Source organism: Suricata suricatta, chromosome 3 (assembly GCF_006229205.1).
Source record: "Suricata suricatta isolate VVHF042 chromosome 3, meerkat_22Aug2017_6uvM2_HiC, whole genome shotgun sequence".
NCBI lineage: Eukaryota > Metazoa > Chordata > Mammalia > Carnivora > Herpestidae > Suricata > Suricata suricatta.
Window position 1 is genome coordinate 36300069 of NC_043702.1, and position 24124 is coordinate 36324192.

Consider the following 24124-nt stretch of genomic DNA (forward strand, 5'->3'; position numbering starts at 1 on the left):
GTACAAAGAAGTCTTAGCATCCTGAAATGGCTGAACTGTTAAGACAAGATATTATGTCTTAAGCAATGTCTAGATAACAAGCCTGTAGCATCAAAGAAACAAAAAACAAAAGAGCAAAAAACCAAAAACAACCCCAAAACAACAACAACAAAACCTCACCAGACCAAACCAAACCAAAGCAAACTGAAAAACAGTGCCCTGTCTACACTTTGTGGCACTTATCACAGAAAAAGTAGTCTAAGTTATTCAGGGAAAGTGCTATTTCTATTTCACTTATATTTTAAAATTAACTTAAAAAGTAACAAACCCTAGTGAACATTTATCTCATGCTATATTCTTTACATTTAACCTACCAATTCATCTCAGCTCCCATTTACAGAGAGGTTTACAACGTCAGGAAGTATCTCAGTAACTTCAGGATTAAGCTGCTTTATTTTTTTTTAAGTTTTTATTTTTATTTATTTTGAGAGCAAGTGCATGTGAGCAGAGGAAGGGGTAGAGAGAGAGGGAGAGAGAGAATCCCAAGTAGTCTCCAAGATGTCAGCATGGAGCTTAATTCAGGGCTTGTTCTCACAAACCACAAGATCATGACCGGAGCCAAAATCAAGAGTTGAACACAACTCACTGAGCCACCCAAGTTCCTCTAGGATCAAGCTGCTTTTATTTATTTATTTTTTATTTTTAATAGTTTATTGTCAAATTGGTTTCCATTCAAGCTGCTTTTAAAGTTAACTCTTGTTAACTAGTCATTCACTAGTCATCAATTTTCTCATTCAAAGGGCATCACCAAAAGTTCCCAAACTGCTTCAGAATTACAGTTAATCTTTATTTACCAAAGGGAAGACTGAAAGTTCACAGTAGTTAATAGGCATCTCATCAGACACCAAGCCTAGACTAGAACCTTGTTCTGTCCCTTTATAGAGAAATAAAATTTATCATGAGTGAAAAAATAGAAACAATGCATTTATGGTTAAGGAATAATTTGTGGTTAAGGAATACCGTATAGGGGGCATCAGCATGATACCAACTTGATCTTGGGATCATGGGTTTGTTTGAGCCCCACATTGGGTATAGAGATTACTTCAAAAAAATAAAAAAAAGAGAGAGGAGTTGTGCCTGGGTGGCTCAGTTGGTTAAGCATTTGACTTCAGCTCAGGTCATGATCTTGTGGTTTGGGAGTTCAAGCCCCACATTAGGCCCAATGCTGACAATGTGAAGCCTGCTCAGGATTCTCTCTCTCTCCTTCTATCTTTCTGTCCCTCCTCCACTTGTGTGTGCTTTCTCTCTCCCTCAAAAATAGCTTTAAAAAAAGTTTGTGTAAAAAGATAATAATGCCCAAATCCATAAACATAGAAAACAATCAGTAAATAACAAAGTTGAAAATTTTATAAAACTAAAAACACAGAAGCTTTAAAATTTGGCTTTTTAGTCTCTGATTACATAATGATTTTATGATTCATAATCATCAACATTAAAGGTTATTTTACTAATGGAAATACTATTTTGATATATCGTAAAAACTTACCTTAAATGTTCATATTTCCATACACCTTCATCTTGGCCTTCAGGTGGTTCAAGTATTTTGTCAATATTGGAACAATCTGCTCTAATGTTCTGCTGAATATACTATAATAAAAAAGTTCTCGTTAATTAAATAATATACTACATGGCAAATCTTAAATATATGTAATTTTTGAATACATGATTGCTCCTATGTTTCAACTTTTTTGGGTTATACACAAATTACAAAATCAAGTACAGAATCATAGTTACTAATTCAGAAAAATGAGGTAACCCTTACCTATGCTTCTCCAACTTCTTTGGGGTAAGATATATCACATAAATGCAGATATGGTACTTACTAGGATTGGATGTGGGATCAAAATGAAACTATGATTTTCATACTATGTAAACAGTATAATTGTGGTACATAATGCATGATTTGATTAATATGAACTATCCAGAATAGGCACATCTATGGACAAAAAACAGTAGTTGTTAAGGACTAGAGAAAGAAAGGAAGACAAAGGAGAATGGAAATAACTGCTAATGTGAGTGAGGTTTCTTTTGGTGGGGAATGAAGATGTTCTAAAATTAAACTGTGGTGATAGTGACAGTGTACAATCCCGTGAATATCCTAAAAATGATGAATGTATATTTTAAATGGGTGATTTTACGGTATGTGGTGTTCAATAACGTTATTTTAAAAAAATGACTAGCAGAAAAGCTAAGTTTAAAAATAAAAAAGGCATGGACATTGACTTTTAATTTAAATAAAATTAAATAAAAATTTCAGATCTTTTTAATGTTTCATGCAATCTATGATTTAAATAATCTAAAATCTGAATAGGCGGGGCGCCTGGGTGGTGCAGTCGGTTGAGCGTCCGGCTTTGGCTCAGGTCACGATCTCATGGTTTGTGGGTTTGAGCCCCACATCAGCCTCTGTGCTAACAGCTAGCTCAGAGCCTGGAGCCTGCTTTGGATTCTGTGTCTCTGACCCTCCCCTGCTCATGCAATCTCTCTTTGTCTCTCAAAAATAAATAAAACACATAAAAAAATTTGTTTTTAATCTGAATAGGCTAAATAAGACTAAGATACCTAATTAGAGAAACTTAGTAACTACCAGGGCTTGTTATGCCAATTTATTTTGCCTATTTTCAGGCAACCCTTCTTGAAAATTACTCTAATGTCAAAAGCTTGCTCAAAAGATTTTAATGACTCCCTAATGTCTATTTAAGCTACTCTCCCTGTTCAAAAGTTCTGCATGAAATTGATTCTTTCCTCAAGCAGACAGAACCAAATTCTTCACCTTTTCCACTGGCCACCTCAAATTCCATACAATTCTTTCCAAATTCCCTTTCCCCTCACACACTCATCTTTCCTGATGACTGTAGTGGTCACAGAACTCGGATTTCCTACCACTTTGTCACTATATAATCTAAATTAGCAATTTGTCTATGCACTTTTATCTTTCCTGCTCCCATTATACCATCTATAGTACTCTTAAAAACATTTGTTTATATTTAATAAATAGCACTTATTTATTTTGAATGTCTCCCTCAAAAAACAGATTTAGTTTTAAATTTTAGTATTAGGACCTGGCACACAGGAGGTTTTTAACAAATTTTCATGGTCTTTTCCTACATTACTTGAAGTCAAGGATAAAGATACTAATTACCTGAAATGTTAAAACCGGGAGGATTAGGGATGAAAAAATTTACCAAAAATGGAGTGAAGACTCTCTGATTCTTTGGAATTTTCTGGTGATCGCCAAAACAGTTTGGTAGTTAGGCACACAAAAATATATTCTCTGCAATACAGCTGGCTCATGATGAATACTAGTTCTTTAACTACATATTTAGTAACTAAATATACTCAAAATTATTAAATTTCTTATAAGCAGAGTAGCAAGTTGCCAATCTTCAGGGAATCTAGAATCCTTTAATTAATGACAATACATATAAAACAACTAAGAGAGGGGCGCCTGGGTGGCTCAGTCGGTTGAACATCTGGCTTCGGCTCAGGCCATGATCTCATGGTTCGTGAGTTCAAGCCCTGCGTTGGGCTCTGTGCTGACAGCTAGCTCAGAGCCTGGAGCCTGCTTCAGATTCTATGTCTCCCTCTCTCTCTCTCTCTGATGCTCCCCTGTTCATGCTCTGTCTCTCTCTGTCTCTCAAAAAAAAAAAAACCCAACTAAGAGAAAAAGGGCACCTGGAGGGGGTGTCTGGATGTCTCAGTCGGTTAAGGGCCCAACTTTGCTCCGGTCATGATCTCTTGGCTCCTGAGTTCAAGCTCTACATCAAACTGTGCTGACAGCTCGGAGCCTGGGGTCTGCTTCAGATTTTGTCTCTGTCTCTCTCTGCCCCTCCCCTGCTCACGCACTTTCTCTAATATAAAAAAACATTCAAAAAATATATAAAGAAAAGAGAGAGAGAACAGGAGCGCCTGGGTGGCTCATGCAGTTTAGTGTCTGCCTCTTGGTTATGGCTCAAGTCATGAGCTCATGGTTTGTGGGTTCCGACCCCACATCAGGCTCTGTGCTGACACAAATATTGCTTGCTTGGGATTCTCTCTTTTCCCTCTCTCTCGGTCCCTCCCCCTTCCATATGCGAGTACATGTTCTCAGTTTCTCTCAAAAATAAATAAAACTTAATAAAAGAGAGAGAACAGAATCCTTAATTTCCAAAGAAAGCAAAAATGTGAGTCCTCCAAAGTTTTATGGAAATAGAAACAGCGATCATTTAAAATGAGCTAAGAAAAGTAAATGAACTAGAAGCGGCTGGGTGGCTCAGTCCATTAAGCACTCGACTTCAGCTCAGGTCATGATCTCACAGTTCATGGGTTCGAGCCCCACGCTGAGCTCTGTGCTGACAGCTTAGAACCTAGAGCCTGCTTCAGATTCTCTGTCTTCATCTCTCTCTGCCCCTGCCCCACTCATACTCTGTTTCTGTCTCAAAAATAAATAAAAACATTAAAAAATAAAAATAAAGATAAAGAAAAATAAATGTCCTAATGCTCCCTAAATATAACTTTTACCTTATGGAAAATTTTATATTGTTTCTGAGTTAATTAGTACTATCAGCAATTTGTTTATTCTGAAAAGTTATTTTTATCATCCTCAAAACATCTGAAAACTGCAGTGTTACTGTATCCTGTCCCTGTCACACCTAATGTGGTATAAATCTAAATTAAGATTAATTTTTTCATGTGCATCACAAGATAGACAAACATGAAATAGGAAAAAAAACAAGAATTAGTCCTATCATGAAAAGCTGTAATATTCTTACGTACATTTTCAATATTATCTTTAATATGTTATTTAGTAATTTAGTTAAATGGAGAAGTAATACCATTACTACATAAAACTTTTGCTGCTGAATTTTAATGCTAAGAGGCTTTGAATCTGAGTAAACTGTACAACTATTAAAGAAACTAGCATTGTAATCTTTAAGAAATTCTAACAAAAAAAATCCAGAAAACCTCATAAGAAAAGTGTTCTTTATGCTTCCAAGAACTCTAAAATCCTAACTTACTACCATTTCCTGAAAAGAATCTTTTAAAGGTAGCTTCCAAAGGCATTACCACTTCTACCTGATACTGTTACCTGATCAAGCTCACTAGCATTTCAGATGCTCTTCGTACTTAACTTCCCAGACCTTTCAAGTCTTCTCAGTACAGGAATATACTAGACCAAATTTCTACACTATGTAAAAAAAAAAAAAAGGGCATGAAATTCTTCCTTCTGTTATGAAAAAGGCAGAAACATACCTTTCTAGTGATTTATTCCTGGAGGCTATAATGATTAATAATTACAAAGATCTAGTACTGTGTTTTATATAAGACTTTTCCTAAAACAGTTTTTAGATTTCATTTGGGCACAGTATAATACCATGCAAAAGTATCTTACGGCTCCCAGTTCTGGGTAAGATGGAGTAAACACACATCAACTTTTCTTTCCCACTGTACAAATTCATAAAAACTGGGGGCACCTGAGTGGCTCAGTCAGTTAAGTGTCCGACTTCAGCTCAAGTCATGATCTCGCAGTTTGTGGGTTCAAGCCCTGCATCTGGGACTGTGCTGACAGCTCAGAGCCTGGAGCCTCCTTCAGATTCTGTGTCTCCCCACTCTCTGCCCCTCCCATGCCCATGTTCTGTCTCTGAATAATAAATAAAAATGTTAAATTTTGTTTTAATCATAAAATCTGGACAGACTGCATGGTATGGCAATTTGAGATCTTTGAAGAGAAAATATCAAAGAGTAGCTGGAATGAACACCAGAATTCAAAGTATCACTGAAGTCGCACTGAAGTCTGCGATGTTTCTTTTTCCCTCTGCTATCCCCTGGCCTAAACTCAATCCAGGATGACACCCAAAAAAATGCACTTTGTTGATATTAATAGATCCAGGAAAAACTACATAGTTCTGGCTCAGGGAGAGGAAAATGGCACGCCTAAAGCTCAAAAAGAATGACAGCTGCTGGGTTTCTGCCCTCTGCTTTTTCTCCACTTTCATAGCCTATGCCTAAGACAATTCCACATGGCAGCAAAAACAGCTGGCAACAGAAAAATTCGAGACGAAATTCTCAAGAAATGTTCCTCTCCATTTGATGGTGGGATCAAACCCTGTTTCTTTTTCTCTCTTAGAGATATTAAGGAGAACAAAAGTCAGAAATGTGACCCCTTAAAAGTGTCTATGAACTCCAGGGCTCAATCCTAATCTGCGCATACCCACATGCATTGATCTGATCATAATTAGCATACGACAGACTTTGAGAATTGAACTAATGGATATACCTCCACCCAGGCTGACCACAGATTGGTCCACACAGAAGATTCAAGGAGTAGCACAAAGGCTTTGAAATCTGAACCAACGCTGGAACCTCAGTCTGGCTGGAACTTGCAACCTATATCTAACCAGGTCAAATACCTGCTAAAACAAAAATATCAACATTCTCTCTCCATGGCATTAAATAAGACCAGAGTCTCAACATAATATTCAAAATATCAGGAGCACCTGGTGGCTCAGTCGGTTAAGCAGCTGATTTTGGCTCAGATCATGATCTCAGTTTCTAAGTTTGAGCCCCACGTCAGGGTCTGTGCTGACAGCTTAGAGCCTGGAGCCTGCTTCAGGTTCTGTGTCCCCTTCTCTCTCTGCCCCTCCCCTGCTCACGGTCTTTCTCTCAAAAATAAACAAACATTTAAAAAAATTTTTTTAATGTCCATAATACAATCCAAAATTACTTGGTATACAAAGAATATGTGAAATTTCAATTCAAGAAGATGAGTGAACTGGGGGAAGGGAGTAGTGGGAAGTTGTTATTGTTTAATGGAAACAGAGTTTCAGCTGTTAAAGATGAAAACGTTCTACAGATAGAGGTCGTAATGATTGTACAATAATGTGAATATACCTAATGCCACAGAGCCATACACTTAAGGGGCCCTTTTATAGTAAAAGCTATAAACTTAAGCTGGCTTAGTGGGTGGATCTCAGTGTCATGAATTCGAGCCCCATGTTGGGGTAGAGTTTACTGAAAAAAATAAATAAATAACTTTAAAAAAAGTACACTTGTGAGTGGCAAAATGGTAAATATATTTACCACAATAGAGAAAAGAGTGAACAACAAACAAAAAACCCGAAGAAATCCATGTCCAGACACATAATGAAGCTGCTGAATACTAAAGATAAGCCAGTGAAAAATGACACATGACCTACAAAATATTTTTTAAAACTGCAACTTTCTCATCAGAAACCGCAGACAGAAGGAACGGATACAACATGTTCAAACTGCTGAAGAATGAACTGTCAACCCAGAATTCTATATCTAACAAAAATACCCTTCAGGAATGAAAATAAATTAAAGACATTTTCAGATGAAAGAAAATGAAGGATAATTTCTAGCCAGTAGATCACTATAAAAGAACAGCTAAAGGAAGTTCTTTAGACAGAAGGGGGTTAAAGAACACCAGAAGAAAATGTATATATATTTCAAATATATTATACAGGGAAACCGAGTGGCTCAGTTGGCTCGGCATCTGACTCTTGATTTTGGCTCAGGTCATGATCCTGTGGTTGTGGGATCGACCCCTGTGGCAGACTCAGTGCTGAGCATGGAGCCTGCCTGGGATTCTCTCTCTCCCTCTCTCAAAATAAACAAACTTAAAAAACTATATTACATAAAAACACAGCCAAAATTAGAATTAAAATAAAATACTAAAAATGTTCAATTTGTAAAAAGGCAGAAAAAAGAAAATGAACAATAAAAAAAAACCCATAGGGAATAAACTGAAAACAAATAATATGATGGTAGACCTAAATATAAACATATCTACCAACAACTAAATTAATATTAAATGGCCTAAATAAACCCATTAAAAGACACAGACTATCACAAAAAACAAGGAAAGACAATCCAAGTATACACTGTCCACAAGAAACTTACTTCAAATATGATATAGGTAGATTACAAGTAAAAGGATGGCAAAAGATATACCACACAAACATCAATTAAGAGGAGGCTGCAAGGAACGAAAGGTGGTTCAGTATTGATTAAAAAAAAAAAAAAAAACAGAGTGCCTGGCTGGCTCAGTCAGGAAGCAGGCTGAACGACTCATACCCCCCAATTTCAAAACTTACTACAAAAGCTATAGTAATCAGAACAATGTAGTATTGGTATAAGGAATGAAGACCAAACATAAAGACCAATGGAACTGAATGCTCTCAGAGAAATAAACCCTTACATATGTAGCCACATAATTTTTGACAAGGGTGCCAAGACCATTCAATGAGGATAGCCATTTAAACCATTTTTAAGTGTACAGTCTGGTGACATTAATTACCTTCACAATGCTGTGCAACCAAAGAAAAGCCCTAGACCCAATGGTTTCATTGGTGAATTTTACCAAACATTTCAAAAACACCAATCCTGGGATGCCTCGATGGCTCAGTCAGTTAAGCATCTGACTTCTACTCAGGTCATGATCTCATGGTTCATGAGTCTGAGCCCCATGTTGGGCTCTCTGCTGCCAGCACAGAGCCTGCTTCAGATCCTCTGTCCCCTTCTCTCCCTGGCCCTCCCCTGGTTGCACTCTGTCTTTCTCTCTAAAAATAAAGATTAAAAATAATAACAATTAAAAATAAAGAACACCAACCCTCTTCGAACTCTTCTAAAAAATCAAAAAGGAGGGAATACTTCCTAACTCATTCTATGATGTCAACATTGCCTGATACCAAAGCCAAACAAACACACTTGAGGAACACTAGAAACCAATACCCCTTATAAACATTGATATAGAAAATCCTAGGAAGCCAAATTCAGCAGCAAATCAAGAGAATTATATATCATTATCAAGGGGGATTTCTAGAATGCAAGGATGGTTCAACATACAAAAACTGATCTATACACCTCACTAACAAAATGAAGGGGGAAGTCACATGTTCATCTGAATTGCTGTATGTGAAAGCTTTTTAAGTCAAAAACAGTCAACAATTAGAAATAGAAGGAAACCAGTAAAATAAATAATTCAACATAATAAAGGTCAGGTATGAAAAACCCACAATGCACCTCATACTCAATGTGAAAGACTGAAAGCTTTCCTCTTAAAATCAAGAACAAGATAAAGATGCCTACTTCTATTCAAAGGAGTATTAGAAGTTCTGGCCAGAGCCATTAGGTAAGAAAAAGAAATAAAAGGCAACCAGATTAGAAAGGAAGAAGTCAAACTGTTTATAGATGACATGCTTTCGATATGTAGAAAATCTTAATTACACATACACACACACAAAGTTCCAACTAATAAATTCAACAAAGTAGCAGCACACAACCTCTACTTTTAAAGGGAGACAGTTCAAGTCATGATCACACAATTCAAGGCCCACATTGAGCTCCATGCTGACAGTGTGGAGCTGGCTTGGGATTCTCTCTCTTTCTCTCTCTCTCTCGCTCGCTCGCTTGCTCGCTCTCTGCCCCTCCCCAGTTCACTCTATCTCTTTCAAAAATAAATAAACCTTAAAAAAAATTTAAAGGGAGAAATGTCCACACATTTTTAATTTGTCCCAATTTCCAGGCATAAAGCTCTATTAAAGACATTTCTGTTATCTTTCATAAGGCCTGTCTCATTTCCCAATAAATATTTGCTGACCGAACAATACATTCTTTAATGAACAAATAAAGCCATTCATTCATGAATACTCTTCCATTTCCTGTGCTAAATATTATACTGAGTTCATTCTAAAGGTTTTTAGTATTTGTTAATATTATGAATTATTTCTATGCTCAAGGAATTCAACTGTATTTGTTTGATTTCCCAGAATCTTCAAATAATACAATAAATCCAAATAGCTATTTTTATTATCTCACTATCAAGATAAAGCCAAATGACCCCTCTTTATTGCATATTTTTCCTTTAAATATGTTAGTTAACTAGGGTGCTGGGTGGCTCAGTTGGTTATGTGTCTGACTCTGGACTTTGTCTGACTCTTGACTTTGGCTCAGGTCACAATACCAAGATTTGTGAGTTAGAGCTCTACATTGGGCTCTGAGCTGACAGTGTGGAGCCTGCTTGGGACCCCCCCCCCCCCCCCACCGATCTGCCCCTCTTTTGTGGCGTGCATGCGCTCTCAAAATAAATAAATAAACAGGAAAAAATGTTAACCAATGCCTAGTCCCATTTACCAGTATACCCTAATTTTAGTTATCTTTTTGTTAACCTCTTAATGCAACTTTTAATAATTAGCCATAGCAATTATTTTTTCCCTAGATTCTACTCATTTTGGAAGAACTACATTTTTTTTAAACCCAATATAGGTTGATTCTCAAGAATGTTTAAGAATTCCTTGAGGGTTTTTCAAATCACACATACTACAGAAGTCCATCTCCATGATATCACTGCCTTTGTGAGCTACTTAACAGTGGCAATAACCTAAAGGGAGGCATCTTAGCCCTCAAATATATTAGAGGAGCACAAAAGTTAAGAACCAATGGTAACTAAAATTAAAATGTAAATTTAGGGGCGCCTGGGTGGCTCAGTTGGCTGAGCATCCAACTCCTGATTTCGGCTCAGGTCATGATCTCACAGTTCCCCACACAGGGCTCTATGCTGACCGAATAGAGCCTGCTTGAGATTCTCTCTCTCCTTCCCTCCCTCTCTGCCCTGCCCCTATTTGCACTTTCACTCTCTCTCAAAATAAACTTCAAAAAATTTTTAAAAATGTAAATTTAGATACATGTTTTCAAGTTTTAGTAACCAACTAAGTATGCCTTTTCTTCCTACTTAATTATGTTATTCTAATTGAGCATTCAACTAACTTTGAGTTAAATTCACTCTAAAATCAAATTTGGTACCCTAATTTGGTACATATTAATAGATATTAAAATGTACTTAAGCTTCAATATAGCTTACTATGCTATCTTAAAACAAAATGAATGATAAAAGTTTTAAACAGGCATTCTGTTATTTCCATGGATTCTGACTTGTGCTAAAAAATATAGGAATATTTAACTATACCACGGGAGATAAAATGCTTAGGTTAGTGGAGTTGCAAAAAACTACTGTTATTACCTGCTGAACAGCTAATGTACTGTCCATTTCATCAAAGGATTCATCAGGCCAATTATAGAAATCCTATAAAAAAATTCATGGTTAAAACACAAAGTTAACAAAGAAGCAACATTATTTTCATTAATTGCAATTCTTAATAAAGTTACACTCAAAAAGAAAGCTCTCATACTATAAACAACATGATTATCAGTAAGTTAAAGGAACTTTATTCAATGTTTTTAAATGAACACCAAAATTTATTTATTTAACTGAACTACAAGTTAAATTTTCAACCATAAATCCCTAAACTTTTCATGGATTACCTGAGGAGATAAATCTATCACTTTTTTCTTTATGGTGGCTAAATATCTCTCAAAAAGTTAAGCTGAAAAGAAAAAATCTCCAAGCACTGATTCAATTTTTACCTACAGAGGATAGTTTGTGATGGTGGTGGCAGTGGTGGTGGTGCTAGTAGTAGTTATTGTTCCAGAAGTACTACTTTAGACAGACATTATAAATTATCATTCCAATTCCAAATGGTGTTTTAAATTTCTAAATCAAGGGGCGCCTGGGTGGCTCAGTCAGTTAAGCAGCTGACTTCCGCTCAGGTCATGATCTCATGGTTCATGGGTTTGAGCCCCACGTCAGGCTCTGTGCTGTTTGCTCAGCGCCTGGAGCCTGCTTTTGATTCTTTCTCTCCCTCTCTCTCTGACTGTCCCCCACTCATGCTCTGTGTCTCTCTCTCTCAAAAATAAACAAACATTAAAAAAATTTTTTTTAATTTCTAAATCAAAATATGAGTTCCACCAAAAAGTAATCAACCAGCTTTTATTAAGGGTGATTGGTACTTTTGTGGATTGCTTTATACTGGTTCTGAAATTCTCTATAGATAGTCTAATTCACAGACATTCCCCTAAGTGCTTAAAGAACCTTCCCATCCGACTGATTTTTTCCAGCAAAGTCTACCTACGTACCCTTAGCAGGCAGAACATGCCTAACATATAGTAGTTGCTTGATAAATGTCTCTGGGGTAAAACTGAGGGAAACAGGAATAGTGAACCAATGATCTAGCTATAACCCTGTATCAATCAACATGGGTAAGTCTCCAAACACCTTAAGCAAAAACGGGAGCAAAGTGAAGAATTCAGCGTATGACACCACATGAATAAAAGTTAAAGAAAGTGCAAAGCATACTTATGGATACAATGCATACCCAGCAAAAGTATGCAGAAAAGAAAAGGAATGATAACCACTATCATTGGGGTGGAAAAAGTGGGTAGAAGACAGACAAATGTGATAGAATAGAGATTTATCTACGTTAGTAATATCTTAGTTATGAGGTTGGATGATAGGTATGTACCTTAAGTGTCTTAAACTTTTCATATTTTTCTTTTTTATAGTTATCTGGTATTAATGAAAACGGACTTTGTTTTAATATGTCAGGAGGGCAGTTCAGGCAGTTAAGTGTCTTTGAGTTCTTTGTTGGGCTCTGTGCTCACAGCGAGGACCCTGCTTGGGATTCTCTCTCTCTCACCCTCTCTCTCTCTCTGCCCCTTCCCTGCTGGAGTTCACTTGTGCTTTTTCTCATATTATTTAATATGCTCTCATTTAATAGGTCAAGAAACAAATATAACTTTCTAGAAATTGTTCCACAATATTTTTATCCTAGACAGCATCCAAATATTATTAAAGACTAGTTTTTTAAATTCTTTCCATGCAATTTATGCTGAAAATGGTTTCCATCAATATACCTTGACTATTCTTTCCTTTAAAAAAATTAAGATAGTTTGTAAAATATTGTTTTAAAAATATTAAAAAACACATAGGAATATACAGAAAAGATGTAAAAATGTTAGCTGGTAATCAAATGTTTTGTCGCATCATAACTATCATATGCTTAAAGCATAAAAGGAACCAAAAACTGGCTTAATGAACATTTACTGAAAACCAATTCTGTGCCTATATCCCAATGTAACCAATTAAAAAAATACATAACTAGGGAAAAAAACGGTAGGAAGATACCTCACCTACTCTATTATAGTTCTAAATCAATAATATAGAATAGACCTATTTCACTTAAGGAAATCAATGTGACAGACAAGAAATAGGAAAGAATGCTGCTTCAGCAGTCTGGTTTTTTTTTTTCAATCCTTACCTTTTCTGCGACATTTTATTTAACAACCTAGATCTATGACAATGCGGGAAAAAAAAATCAAAGGAGAATTCTTGTTACTTACTCGTAACTGAGGAAACAAATTTTACAAATTAACTTAAAGTATATTCTTTCTAACCCTTCAAAATTAAGAAATGAGTAAATAAAAATGGATGGCGACTCTCAGAATGTGAGAACACAAGTCTGCCTCAATATAAAAATATAAAAGCTGGTCACTTAAGAATCAGAAACAATGTTCCCAGAGAATAAGAAATCAAGTTATCTGAGAAAAAGAGCATTTATAAAGATAGTTTGGAAAAAGTAAAAAAGCAAGCATATATAATATTGGGGGACCTGGGTACCTCTGTCTGTTACACTCCAACTTGGGCTCAGGGCATGATCTCACAGGTCCTGAGTTTGAGCCCCAAGTCAGGCTCTGTGCTGACAGCTCAGGGCCTGGAGCCTGCTGGATTCTGTGTCTCCCTCTCTCTGCCCCTCCCCACCTTGTGCTCTGTCTCTGTCTCTCTCACTCTCTCTCTCAAAAATAAACACTAAAAAATTAACTTAAAAAAAAGAAACCATATATAACATATAAATTCCCAGTGATATGTCCCCAAAACTGTCAAAAGTAACTGACATTTAAACTAAACTCTCTAAAATTCAGTACTAAAAGCAACTTGTTGAAGAGAAAAGGTCACCAATGAACCAGAGACAATGTAACCCCGAGCAAATGCAGTCAATTCTCTGGGCTTCAATTTCCTTATCTGTAACATGGATCTGGGAAAAGTGTCTGGATCTACAAGATACTTTGAAAGAACTTCCTTTCCAAAATTCTGTGCAGTATATTAAAATCTTTTCTCTGGCATACAGTCAGAGCTCCATGTTTTTTTTTTTTTTTCCAGTTTGTTTTTCCCACTTATATCACTTTAAAAATCACATTTTAACACATCTCTGATTTTAGAGCATCTACTCAACAGCAGTCTATTTCAGCTGGTGGATTAATGACATCAAACCCAAATGCCTATTTGATTTTTTTTTGAAGATGAGGTATCCCGTCTTTTGAAAACCCCCAGAACCAATACCTAAACGAACACCAACTCACCCCAGATACCGCCCTACTAAAAGTTGATAAAATTATCAATTTACTCCCTGACTATGCCTCACACATAACAAGGAATGACATCTAACAAGAGGAACCTGATGAGGAAAACTTGTTGGGCCAGAGAACAGCTGCAGCGAGAAATGGTCAAAGGCACACTCCAGGAGGAGGATCATCGCTACCAGGATCCGGCTAGACAAGCTGGGTGGCAGCAGTCGGGCAGGCACGTCACAAGCCAGGTAGGAACCGGAAGCCAGAACGAGGTTGGCTGTGCTTATACCCCCTCCCGCCGTGGCGGCACCGACCCACACAAAACCCAAGGGTCTCCCCACGGCCGGACGCGGCCCTCGGGCGATGGTCAGCTGTAATTCGGGGAAAGACGAGAACAAGCAGTCGCTGCCGACGGGCTCCCGCAACGCTGTCCCGGCGGTCACCGCCCAGGGCTCGCACCCAACCCCTCATGCCCACCCTCAAGTCAGGGCTCGGCAGGCCTCCCGAGCCGCCGCCGCCTCAGCGAGACCCAGGGACTGCGGCTCCGGAAGAGCAGGCCGGGCACGGGTGCCCCTGCCCGCCAGTTTACCGCCCCGGCCCAATCTTCTCTTAGGGGCGGCCAGCTTCCAGGTGCGGCGTGGCTCGCCACCGAGAGTCCCCACGCAGAAAAGGTGCAGAGATGGTACCTGCGCCTTGGTGCCCGGCCTGTTCCGCCTCAGCACTGCCGTCCCCTCCGCCATGACCATAGTGCCAGAGTCTAGGCGGCTGGAGTCGGTACCCGGATGTAAAGGAAGTCAGCCTGCGTGGGGGAGGGGGGGGCGGGACGGGGAGGAGCAGAGCTCTGGGTCCGGGCGCCGGGGAGGGGCGGCAACTAAAGGATCAGCCGTAGCCGGCACGGAGCAGGGCGGGAGGACGCGAGGAGTCCCGGGAAGGGACAGCTAGCGGAGGGAGGGACACGAGAGAAGTAACAGCCGACGACTCTCAAGTCGCGACGTGGAGGAAGGGATAGACCTGGCCGCGAGGATGGAAGTGGCGTTGGGGAAGTCCACGGGCCTGCATCGAAGGCCGCTTCGGAGTGAGCAATATCTGCGTAACACATTGGTGCATCTCCCTGGGTTTAGGTTAGTTACACTCAAAGGACAGAGCTTGCACAACGGTGACCATTTCTGTAAACCCTTGTGCAAGCAGATAGCCAGAGAAATATAATTTTGTTCCGAAATCCTCAGACAGGCAAAGTGCAAAAACAGGCCAACAGTCGGAAAATTCCACAGACCCCGCATGAAACCGACCCAATTTCAAGACTAGGGCTTAGATTGTCAAATGGTATTTCCGCCATCCTCCGACTTCAAAGCCAAGGACCTTTTCAATGACGAGTTTGTATAGATAAAAGGCTGAGACGCTAATTATATGAGAGTGGACATCTGGTACGGTGCATTAGGCAGACAAAATTAGCCCGTATTTTTTGCAAGTCAGAAGCAGGGGGAGAAAATGAGTGCTCCTTGACAGATGGCGGGAGTTGTACATCTTTACAGGATTCTAAATTTCCTTTGTTGCAAGTTTTAAGTGTTCTCTTAACGTTATGAAATCATGGCAGTTTTGGCAAACTTTTGTTTCCTGTTTAGAAACGTTAAATTTTTGATCTGGGTTGAGGGAGGCCATAGCATACCAGATAGAAAGCCAGCTCAAAGAGTAAAAACTGCATATGCTAGGGTGATTTTCAAGAGAATAAAACATCAGATATCTCATCAAATACGCCTAAAGGTGTATTGGGAATGCTGAGAGGAGAACTATGTCACAGAAAGCCTTCAAAATGGAGGGAAGAGTGGAAGAGAGGTTGGTTAAATTGAGTAGGTGCAAAGCTGAATAATTATCAATGACTTGAACTTGGATCTCAAAGGGGCCTGACAACAGGAAGTTGGTTTGTCTTTAAGATTCATTCATTTTGAAATATGTATGGACTGTAACTTTTCCAGAACAAGGAACTGAATTCCATCACTACCTCCTAGGATGTCAAGAGATTTATTCGTTCAACAAATATTTAAGCCCCACTATGTGTTCAGCACTGAGGTACATGTATGAAAAGGCTCAATCTTTAACCATGAATTGCTTAGAGTCTAGCAGTAGAGAAGAAGGTGTGCAATCACCACTTCTCTTACTAACTACACTGAGAATCTAGGATAGGTGGCACTCAGAGTGTTGTCTCCCTAATAGAGACATGGGGTAGGTCTGGGGAGAGCAGAGTCCTATGTAGGACTATAAATCTGTGAACAACTCTACCTGATTTACTCCAAGGATTAAATTGTGTGGTAATGTCTGTGAATTGTAAATAACAGCTACCTACAATTAAGGGACTCATCCTAATGTTCTCTTAAGTCCATATTTGTTACATTGTTTCAGCTCATCTGTAAGGCACAAGAGAAAAAGTGAGTAAGTAGGAATTAAATTCAGGAACAGAATAGGCATTCATCTCTGAAAAATCTGATAAAGTTGCATGATGATGTCAACTCTGGCCTTGTTCACAGGAAGAACCTTGTTCTTTACGTTTGAAATATTTGTAGCTCATAACCTTCACATTTAATTCCTTCTGCAGATTATGACCTTCAAACAAAACCAATTTTCTAAACTGTTAATTTGGGGGGTAGGGGAAGGGAGAGAAGAAGAAGAAAAGAGCATGATCAGTAATAATAACAATTACATGTAATAATGGGTTACTTGAATACTTCAGTTAAAGAAAGAATAGTCTTTTTTAATTTTTTAATTTTTTTTATTTTTGAAAGGGAGGGAGGGACAGTGGGAGCAGGGGAGGGGCAGAGAAAGAGGGAGACACAGAATTTGAAGTGGGCTTCAGGCTCTGAGCTGTCGGTAGAGAGCCTGACACGGGGCTTGAACTAACGAACTGTGAGATCATGACCTAAGTGAAGTTGGATACTTAATTGATGGAACCACCCAGGTACCCCAGGAGTAGTCTTTTTAAAGGTAATATGGACAAATGGAGAAGAATGGGATGGGATTCAGAAAATCTAGATTCTCTTGCCTATTGACTGTAAGACTTTGATCTATCAAATAAAAATCTAGGATAAGTGGCACCCAAACTGTTGCCTTCTTAAGAGAGACATTTCCTTATTTGTACTGAAAATAGTACACAGAAGTTTTTTTCTCTCTACCTCATAGATGATGAAAATAAGTATAAAAGCAAATATTCCTGGGGCACCTGGCTGTCTCAGTTGGTAAACCATGTGACCCTTGATCTCATGGTTGTGAGTTCAAACCCCACATTGGGTATAGAAATTACTTAAAAAAAGATCTTTAAAAAAATAGTAAATATTCCTTGACTTTTGTTAAAGTTTAGAAGAAAATATTTTATAAATCTAAAGTATCATGAGCAATTTCAAAAATATCTAACCTATATGAAATTCTCATTGGGGAATTTAAAAATTCAAGTAAAATAGTGAATGCCCATTATGTGTAGGACAATGAGCCAATGCTGAGAAACATGAATAAGACGTATAAACTACTTTCCTCAAAGAGCTTAAAAATGAATGGGGAAAGATGATAGGTAGATAACTACAAAGCAAAATGTCCTAAGTCTGTGGCTTGCAAAACAGACATCTTTGCAAAACAGTTTGATCTTGCTCAGTATCCATCTCTTCCCATATGACTAGGGAAAGGTAAACCCACCTCTAGCTGAGGGACTTCCCTATCGGCCTAAGCCAATGTTGAGTTAAAGGGTAAGCATTTGACTCCATTATAGCCTTAAGAGATATAAAAAGATATCTAATGGAGGACATTAGGGAAAGGTTTGTTCTTGAGGAGATACCAAAAGAGATGGTCGAGATGGTCCCCTTTTTCTTCCCATGAATATTGCTAAGTCTGGGACTACACCAACCATGTTCACTTGAAAAAAGCAAGCCTAAGAGCAAAGATGCATGAAGTAGTCAAAATATGCCTTAAAGCATGGAGATCTCATTCCAGCCCAAGTAGAGATGAAGCGGCAGAGAAACATGGGGTTGTATGTTCGTAGTTGAACAAATTAGTGCCTATATATGGTTTTATACATTTTTAAAATGTTTATTTATTTTTGGGAGAGAGAGACACAAAGTGCGAGCAGAGGAAAGGCAGAGAGAGGGATATACAGAATTGGGAGCAGGCTCCAGGCTCTGAGCTATCAGCACAGAGCCCAATGTGGGGCTTGAATCCATGAATGGTGGGATCATGCCCTGAGCTAAAAGTCAGACACTTAACCAACTGAACCACGGAGACGCCCCTGGTTTTATACATTTTTCAGTGTATTAAAAAGAGTTCAAACTCAGACAACTTTAACTACAGGTGAATAAGATACCAAACTCCTATGGCACTTCACCTTTCTCTGTAGATTCTAGGATATTTGATCAAATCGGTGTTTGTGGTTGTCAGCTGCCAAGGTAGTCCCCAATTATTAGTATAGCCTGTATGTACGCTTTTTATAGGTAAACTTTATTTTTATTTTTTTAAGTTTATTTATTTATTTTGAGAGAGAGAGAGAGAGAGAGAGAGCACACAGGTGAGGAGGAAGAGAGAGAGGGAGAGAATCCCAAGCAGGCTCCACTCTTTGGTGCAGAGCCTGACGCAGGGCTTGATCCCACGACCATGAGATTATGACCTGAGCCAAAATCAAGTCTGTTGCTTAATCGACTGAGCCACCCAGGCACCCCAAACTTTATATTTTTTCAAGTATGTGTATTTATTTTGAGACAGACGATGCAAATGGGGGAGGGGAAGAGAGAGAGGGAGAGAGAATTCCAAGTAGGCTCTGCAATGTCAGCATGTGGGGCTCGAACCCACGAACTGTGAGGTCATGACCTGAGCTGAAATCAAGAGTGGGACACTTAACCACCTGAGCCACCAGGTACCCTTGTACACTTTCTTTATTTTTTTTTTTTGGAATCTGGCTACCCAATGTGGGACTTAAACTCATGACCCTGAGATCAAGAGTTACATGCTTTTCTAATGGAGCCAGCCAGATGCCTCCCTGGTATGTACATTTTTGTGTGGTTCTCTTAACATACTAAACTGGGCTGGTCTATATAATAGGATACTGTGAAAATGATGTATGTTTCTAGTATTAGGTCATAAAAGACATTGTGCCTTCTGCTTTGCTCTCTTAACTCACCTGCTCTGTGTGAGAAAGTTGCCATGTGTGAGGGGAGTTAAGTAGCCTTATGGAGGGTCCTGGTGCAGAAACGAGGTTCCTAACAAAATCAAGCATCAGCTTGCCAGAGTGAACCAATCATCTTGGAAGAATAGCCTCAAGGCCCAGACAAGTCTTTGGATGATGGCAGAGACAGCCCCTACCAACAAGGACCACCCAAAGAAGAAGCTCCCAAATTTATGACCTATGAATACTATATGAGATGTATATTGTTGTATTAAGCCACTAAATTTGGGGTGATTTGTTATGTAGCCATAGTTAATTAATACAGTAGTTCCTAAATTTTTAGGAAGAGAAAATATGATCAGGAGAGATCAGTCACAACAGACTATTATCATTTGCTCTTTTCAACAGGTCACCTAATGTCTTTCATGAATTTAGCAGGACTTTCTTTATTTTCCTTGATGACGCTAATCTCTGCTTGGTATTGTGCTGGGCCACCTGGCTGGCTCAGTTGGTAGAGCATGTGATCTGGATCTCGGAGTTATGAGTTTAAGCCCCACATTGAGGGTAGAGTTTACTTTCTATCTTTATTATTTTTTTAATGTTTATTTACTTTTGAGAGAGAGTGAGCAGGAAAGGGGCAGAGAGAGAGAAGGAGACAGTATCCCAAGCAGGCTCCAGGCTCCAAGCTGTCAGCACAGAGTCCGATGTGGGGCTCCAACCTACGAACCATGAGATAATAACCTGAGCTGAAGTCAGACGCTTAACTGCTTAACTGATTGAGCCACCCAAGCATCCTGAGTTTACTTCAAAAAAAAATAAATAAGAATGCCTGGGTGGCTCAGGCACTGACTTTTTGTTTTCAGCTAAGGTCATGATCTCACGGGTTTGAACCCTACATGGAGCTCTGCACTGACAGCATGGAGCCTTCTTGGGATTCTCTCTCTCTCTCTCTCTCTCTCTGCCCCTTCCCCGCGTGTGTGTGCCTGCACAGGTGCTCTCTCTCAAAATAAACTTAAGAAAAGAAAAATTAAAAAATAAAATGAAATTATGCTATTAATTTTGTTGTTTATTTCTCCCTTCCCAACTTTATTCATTCCTGTATCTCTAATTGTGCCTGGCACTTATTCGGAAAAACAACAACAACAACAAACAACTTAAAAGGAAATGGCCTTTTTGAACTGACACTCAAGTGAGATAAGTAAGAACCCAATGATGCATTTGCCAAGTCTCTAGGCTAAATAATACAGAAAGACCATTTTGCAACACTTGGGATAAATTTTAACATGTCTTAAAGAACGAGGCTTAATCTGTAAATTGTGTTTTGTAACAGGAGAATTTCCAGATTAAGCTAACATTGAAATTTAAAAAAATTGTAAAAGCACCAATGGAAGAACATGTAAGTATTGGAGAAGAGTTTTCAGTTTGACATAATTACCCAGAAGCCATTAATCCAGCTATCCCAAAATGGCCTCCTGCAAGTTCAAAAAACAATAACAAAATTAAAGCCAAAATGATAAAGAACCAATTTCCCTAGTAAATAAACATATCACACATCTTATAAAAGGCCAGTCATCCATTAGAAAGATGGGCAGAAGATACTGACAATCAGTAGGTACTGTCAGTTAATGGTAAAGGAAATAAAGATGGCTGTCAAACACAAGATGCTCACCCTCATTCATAATGCTAAAAGCAAAATCTTAAGAATGGCAAAATAAAACCTTTATAACATCCTGTATTATTGAGAGTGGGAAGAAATCAGTCTCATACATTGTTGTTAGGCTGTTAATTGATAGAACTTCTATAAAGGGCAACTTGGAGATATGCGTTGTGTATATACATATTTGATCAAAATCCACATGCCCTTTGACAGAGCAATTACCTATCTAGGAATTTGTTTTACAGATATACTTGTTCACATGTGAGAAATAATATATGCAACATTTTATTCAATGCAGAAGTGTTTCTAATGGCCTAAGACTAGAATTTAAATATCCATCAGTGTAGAGGCACATGGGTGGTTCAGTCAGTTAAGCGTCTGACTCTTGATTTCAGCTCAGGTCATGATCTCTTAATTCGCGGGTTTGAACCTGTGTCAGGCTCTGCACTGACAGTGTGGAGCTTGGGATTTTTGTCCCTTCTCTCTCAAAAATAAACATTTAGGGGCGCCTGGGTGGCTCAGTCGGTTAAGCCTCCGACTTCGGCTCAGGTCAGATCTCACGTTCGTGGGTTCGAGCCCCGCGTCAGGCTCTGTGCTGCTGGCTAGCTCAGAGCCTGGAGCCTGCTTCCAGTTCTGTGTCTCCTTCTCTCTCTGCCCCTCCCCCTCTCATGCTCTGTCTCTCTCTGTATCAAACATAAATAAAATAAAACATTAAAAAAATAAATAAACATTTATAAATTAAATAAATAAATAAATATCCATCAGTGGAGAATGCTTAAATTACGGTTCATCCATATAACAGAACATAATATGGCTATAATGAGAACTAAAAAAAGCTCTTTATGTACTTTATTAATTCTAATTTAATACAAAAAAGGTGCCAAATGGTATGTATGAAATTTTATTTTTTGAAAAAAAAAATTTCACATACATAATATGTATGTATGTCCTTGCATGCATATACCCACCCACAAAATATATACATAAAATATCCCTGAAAATATAAATCGTAACACTAGTTGCCTCTAAGGATGGAACTGTGTGGCTGGGGGACAGGGAAGGGAAGGATATTTTTCACTGTGTATCTTTTTAGTGTATGTCCTTTGAATTTTTAACTATAAGAATGTTACATATTTTTAAATAAAACCAAAGTTTAAGAAAAAAAATAACAGGCCTGACTGTTAAGGGACGTCTGGTGCCCTCCTTTTACAGTGAATTCTTTTTTCTTTAAGTTTTTTAATGTTTGTTTATTTTTGAGAGCATGAGACACAGAGTAGGAGTGGAGAAGGGGCAGAGAGACAGGGAGACACAGAATCGTAGGCTCCAGGCTTTGAGCCGTCAGCACAGAGCCTGATGCAGGGCTTGATCTCATGAACCATGAGATCATGACCTGAGCTGAAGTCAGAGGCTCAGCCAACTAAACCACCCAGGTGCCCCCCTATAGTTCATTCTTAAACTAACAGGAACTATGTGATTTGTCACATGTCATTTAATTGTATGTAAACAACACGGGATCAGAGCTTAAATTTGGGCTTTCTCTTCAAGGTTGCTTAATGGCAAAAGAAACCATGTAAACACTCTTCACATAAATCAAAATACTTTTTAAAAATTAAAAAAAAAAATGGGGCCCTTGGGTGGCTCAGTTGGTTAAGCATCCAACTTCATCTCAGGTCATGATCTCACGAGTTCAAATCCTACGTCAGGCTATGCTGACAGCTCAGAGCCTGGAGCCTGCTTCCAATTCTGTGTCTCCCTCTCTCTCTGTACCTCCCCCACGCTCTCTCTGAAAAATAAACATTTAAAAAAATGTTTAAAATCAAAAGTTCAACACTCCATTTTGATGTGGATGCAGTGAAAACAGCAACTGACTAGCTGGAAGAGGCATGATTTGGTATCACTCTGGAAAGCAATCTGGCAGTCCTTATCAAGGTTAAAAATGTTCATAACGAGGTTAAGTGCATTGTTGAAAGAGCACAGAGAGGACTTGCCTTATCAAATATCAAACTTAAATAAAAAAGTTTATATTTATATTGAGTATGATGTGGTAGAATAGAGAAATCAATGGAACAATCCTATAAAACCCAGGAATAGACTTGGAAGACTTAATTACAACAAAGGTGGTACCTCAGACTTCAAGGTGGGGTAGTGGTGGTGGGTAAAAACAAATAATAAAGCAGAGACAAGCCAATCGTTACTTAAAAAATAAAAGTCAGAAACATAGACCATACAGTAAATAAATTATGGATTAAATGTTCAAAAGAAAAAAACTACAAGAATGAGATTTGACTAGCTATAAAATTTGCACATCAAATTAAGATAAATATTACAAGTTAGTACCTCTAATATATAAAATCTTATGATCCATGTTGGTTGGTAGTAATGCAAAATAGTGCAGCCACTATGGAAAACAGCATAGAGGTTCCCCAAAAAATTAAAAATAGAGGGATGCCTGGCTCAGTCTGTTAAACAGCCAACTGTTGATTTGGGCTCAGGTCATGTTCTCACAGTTTCTGAGTTATAGCCCCTGCACTGGGCTCTGCACAGACAGTGTGGAACCTGCTTGGAATTCTCTCTCAAAATAAATAAACTTTAAAAAAAGATTAAAAATAGAGAGCTGGGTGCCTGGGTGCCTCAGTTGGCTAAGCATCCAACTCTTGATTTCAGCTCAGATTATGATCTCATGGTTTGTGAGATCAAGCCCCACGTGGGCCTCTGTGCTGACAGCATGGAGCTTGCTTGTGATTCTCTCTCTCTCTTTCTCTCTCTCTGCCTTTCCCCTGCTGGTACCCCCAACCTTCAAAGTAAATAAACTTAAAAAAAACTAGAGGGGTACCTTGCCGGCTTAGTCAGTGGAACATGTGATTCTTGATCTTGGGGTTTTGAGTTGGAGCCCTGTGTTGGGTATAGAGATTACCTACAAAAATAAAGTCTTTAAAAACAAATACCATAGTTCTATCTAGCAATTCCACTTCTGTATATTTGTCCTAAAGAACTGAAATCAGAATCTTTAAGAGATGTAGCACTTCCATAATGGCAGCATTATTCAGAAGAGCTAA

At 38.5% G+C, this 24124-nt stretch overlaps 1 protein-coding gene across 2 annotated transcripts in view; it reads right to left on the reverse strand.

The window, feature by feature from the left end:
• Positions 1-24124, reverse strand: part of LOC115287575 (MOB-like protein phocein) — a 42747-nt gene that overhangs the window by 12876 nt on the left and 5747 nt on the right. The window contains exons 1-3 of one of the 2 annotated variants that reach the window (XM_029934153.1): positions 14964-15071; positions 11057-11119; positions 1526-1626 (exon numbers count right to left, since the gene is read on the reverse strand). In XM_029934153.1, the coding sequence (XP_029790013.1) occupies positions 1526-1626; positions 11057-11119; positions 14964-15023 (224 nt within the window). In that variant the 5' untranslated portion in view covers positions 15024-15071. Of the gene's footprint in view, positions 1-1525; positions 1627-11056; positions 11120-14963; positions 15072-24124 lie in introns of those variants that run through there. The other variant, XM_029934154.1, reaches the window with a different exon arrangement.